Source organism: Trematomus bernacchii, unplaced genomic scaffold (genome assembly GCF_902827165.1).
Source record: "Trematomus bernacchii unplaced genomic scaffold, fTreBer1.1, whole genome shotgun sequence".
Lineage (NCBI taxonomy): Eukaryota > Metazoa > Chordata > Actinopteri > Perciformes > Nototheniidae > Trematomus > Trematomus bernacchii.
In genome coordinates this window covers 437,501-441,841 of record NW_022987600.1, presented here as the reverse complement: position 1 = coordinate 441,841, position 4,341 = coordinate 437,501, and the positions used below count along the sequence as shown (strand labels likewise).

The following is a 4,341-nucleotide window of genomic DNA, read 5'->3' as shown; positions in this document are numbered from 1 at the left end:
ACCATGATCTTCCCATCACGTCTCCTGTATGCTAACAGATTTGTGTCACATTACACAAGACAAAGAGATGTTTACCCCACACCCATCATTTTCCCGCTTAATTCTGCACTACCGTATTAAGTGAAATCTCTCCCCGTCTCAGAGACAGAGCGCTGGCTTTAGGACGTCAGTGGGCTGAATAATTGATCAATCTGTCGGTCAGGTTAGTGGGACGTTTCTCTCTCTATCCCTTCTGTCGCTCCTTCTCCAAAACGGTGTGAACGGCAGCTGCTTCTCCATCCACAAACCACCACTACACCCCTCCTCTTTCTCTCTACGTGTGTGTGTGTGTGTGTGTGAGCGTGTAGTGTGTGTGTGCAGGAAGAAGCAGCACCAAGGACGTCCTTCTTTTCCCAGCCCCAGGAGCCGGAGATGCGAGGAGGGACAAGCAGTTCGATTAGCTGTTGCCCGCTGCAGGATAACTTCGCTGCAGCTCTCTGATCCCTGTGTTTGGTGTGTGAGTGTGTGAGGAGGATTTCAACCAGTCGCCGGACGGAGGTAAATGGATGCTTTGCGGCGGATGTTTCAATGCATTTCATCGGTTTAGGACGCTATCCCTGGTGCTGAAACCAGACTCAAACGAGGAAGTGCATGTCTACACCGTCTCTGTCTCTGTGCACGTAAATGTATCTCCAGGTCGATTTTGATCACATTCACAGCACATATTTAGCTGATAACGTGCATGCTTTGCTGCGTAATTAACGTGCAGCTTGTTTGGGATGGCTGTTTCCACCATCCCTCCAATGGAGGATGGAAAGTTTTACCACATGATGATTAGGAAAAAATACACAACACTGGTTTCTTCCGGAGTCCTCGTGCATGGCAGCATATTGTCCTGACAAGCACGAGGACTTGCACCGTGCACTTTCTGTAAACTCGAGAGGGTGTTTCTGATCGTCGTGACACGTTACTCCTGTCAGTTTCTCACTAAAGCCCGGTGTTCTTGAAAAAGATTCACATTTGTGAGGAAAAAACGAGTGTTGGCTGCTGATTTGTCTGTAGATTTGAGCTGTTTGGCGTTTTTCAGGTTGTGTTTGAACCATTGACCTTGGTGTCCTTCATCAGTGTATTGAAGAAACGTGCTTTACACACAAATATGGATAAGCCTAGATATGCTGTATTCAGAAATGATTGTAGTATTTCTACAACCCTATTTAAATATTTAGTGTCTGTAGTAGTGTGGAGTGAGGTTTTAGTGACCTCTTTATCCTTGCATTTCAAGAAATTCTAATGTGCCCTATTGCTTGTTGCGTTTGCTGTGTTAATGATGCATTTTGGGGTGTTTAGGATTCATTTTGTTAAGGATTTTTTTGCTTCTCTTTCCTAGATCTGGCCACAAAGGACTTCTACTTTTCCGTCACTATTGAATGTAACATCGTTCGGACAAAGAAGGCAGGGAATTAAAAGCCATCATCATGAATTTCGTAATGAAACAAGCATTGGGAGGTAAGGTCGACCTTCATTTCTTCACTGTTGCACCTCAGAGCGTGAATGAATGTTAGTGTGTGTGTGTGTATGACGGTGTTTCAGCTTTTTCTTGGAGGTTCTATTTTCCTGCAAACTTCTCTTTGACTTTTAGATATTCAGTGCTTTCCCAATTTCGCATGACACCATTATTCTGTCCGGTCTGATGTGGAGGAAGTCATTTGATGTTTCATTTCTTATTTTTTCCGTATGTCTTCTCCCTCCACATCTGCTACCTGCTTGCTGCACACGTACTGGCCCCGGAGGGCTCACTGAGCACAGCTTAATGTAACAGGCTGCTGATTTGTAACATAAACTGAAGCGCATTGGCCAAAAGGGCATTTCACGATCCAGTGAGTGCAACCTGCTAACCAAGATGTGTGAACACAGGTCTCAGCATTCGTCCTGTTGCTGCAGCGACTCTTATCTCCACATGCTGAGCAAACATTTTCCACCTGAAGGGGGAAAAAACACAATCAAGGTTTAATCTAATCTTCATTAATTTGATTCCAGCATGTGAGTGATTTTGTAATTGCTTGTGCTGCTGTTTACGAGTCCCCGGACATGGGATTATGAGAGCAGAGCAATGGGTTTTGAAGGACTATCAGGTTGATATTATGTGTGAATATGCAGATGGTGCAGTTGAAGGTGAAAGGGTCTCAGAGGTTTTGGTTATTTGTGCTAAGAGACCCTCAGAGCAGAGTGGAAATCTAACCCTGGGCTGTTGTTGTTGATGTCGGGAGAGGATCAGCCTTTATTGAATTGAAAACCCTTTGTGGTTAAAAAAAATTATCGGATTAAATTATTAAAACCCCTGATAATTTGGTTTAAAGTCTTAAGCAACCATTTTGAACGTAATCAGCCCGCATGTACAGTATGGTGGTTTTTACTGCCGTCCTTTAGAAGGGACAAACGCACATCTGCTTTCATGTAAGGAATATTGTTTTCATTAGGTTTTATTTTCACTATAGTATCAGTCCTGTTGAAATGGCATCCTGTTCCAGAGTCCATCAGCTCATTGTTCAGGGATTGGACATTTGCAAGAAGAATATACGGTAGAGAAGGCTCTATGCAGTAAAGCATTTGAATCTTGCATTTCTGTATCAATTACCTGAGTATGTTGTGTGACAAACATCATGGTTTGGATTGCTCTTCTATTGGCTAGCGCTCCAACAAATTGTACGTGATAGGCTAATGGGCGGGGCATCTCTAAGCGGTTGACCAATCACAACAGAGCCGGCCAGCTAACCAATCAGAGCATACTGGGCTCTGGTTTCAGACAGAGGGTGAAAAGAGGTGCTGCAGCACAGGCAGTATGAGAACAATAAAGAGATTTTTGAACATTAAAGCATGGAAACATGTAGAGACACTACATACTGATATGAACCTGAACATCAGGAGGAGAGGACTCTTTAAAGTAGAGACACTACATACTGATATGAACCTGAACATCAGGAGGAGAGGACTCTTTAAAGTAGAGACACTACATACTGATATGAACCTGAACATCAGGAGGAGAGGACTCTTTAAAGTAGAGACACTACATACTGATATGAACCTGAACATCAGGAGGAGAGGACTCTTTAAAGTAGAGACACTACATACTGATATACACCTGAACATCAGCAGGAGAGGACTCTTTAAAGTAGAGACACTACATACTGATATACACCTGAACATCAGCAGGAGAGGACTCTTTAAAGTAGAGACACTACATACTGATATCAACCTGAACATCAGGAGGAGAGGACTCTTTAAAGTAGAGACACTACATCCTGATATGAACCTGAACATCAGGAGGAGAGGACTCTTTAAAGTAGAGACACTACATACTGATATGAACCTGAACATCAGGAGGAGAGGACTCTTTAAAGTAGAGACACTACATACTGATATACACCTGAACATCAGCAGGAGAGGACTCTTTAAAGTAGAGACACTACATACTGATATACACCTGAACATCAGCAGGAGAGGACTCTTTAAAGTAGAGACACTACATACTGATATACACCTGAACATCAGCAGGAGAGGACTCTTTAAAGTAGAGACACTACATACTGATATACACATGAACATCAGCAGGAGAGGACTCTTTAAAGTAGAGACACTACATACTGATATACACATGAACATCAGCAGGAGAGGACTCTTTAAAGTAGAGACACTACATACTGATATACACCTGAACATCAGCAGGAGAGGACTCTTTAAAGTAGAGACACTACATACTGATATACACCTGAACATCAGCAGGAGAGGACTCTTTAAAGTAGAGACACTACATACTGATATACACCTGAACATCAGCAGGAGAGGACTCTTTAAAGTAGAGACACTACATACTGATATACACCTGAACATCAGCAGGAGAGGACTCTTTAAAGTAGAGACACTACATACTGATATACACCTGAACATCAGCAGGAGAGGACTCTTTAAAGTAGAGACACTACATACTGATATACACCTGAACATCAGCAGGAGAGGACTCTTTAAAGTAGAGACACTACATACTGATATACACCTGAACATCAGCAGGAGAGGACTCTTTAAAGTAGAGACACTACATACTGATATACACCTGAACATCAGCAGGAGAGGACTCTTTAAAGTAGAGACACTACATACTGATATACACCTGAACATCAGCAGGAGAGGACTCTTTAAAGTAGAGACACTACATACTGATAACACCTGAACATCAGCAGGAGAGGACTCTTTAAAGTAGAGACACTACATACTGATATACACCTGAACATCAGCAGGAGAGGACTCTTTAAAGTAGAGACACTACATACTGATATACACCTGAACATCAGCAGGAGAGGACTCTTT

General features: G+C 42.7%; 1 protein-coding gene across 1 annotated transcript in view; it reads left to right on the top strand.

Annotated features, from left to right (window-relative positions):
* The first annotated feature begins 337 nt into the window (after positions 1 to 337).
* LOC117482554 (complexin-1) overlaps positions 338 to 4,341 on the top strand; it is a 67,878-nt gene continuing 63,874 nt past the window's right edge. Inside the window, exons 1-2 of the mRNA XM_034130686.1 lie at positions 338 to 537; positions 1,367 to 1,485. Of these exons, the coding sequence (XP_033986577.1) occupies positions 1,455 to 1,485 (31 nt within the window). The 5' untranslated portion in view covers positions 338 to 537; positions 1,367 to 1,454. The remainder of the gene's footprint in view (positions 538 to 1,366; positions 1,486 to 4,341) is intronic.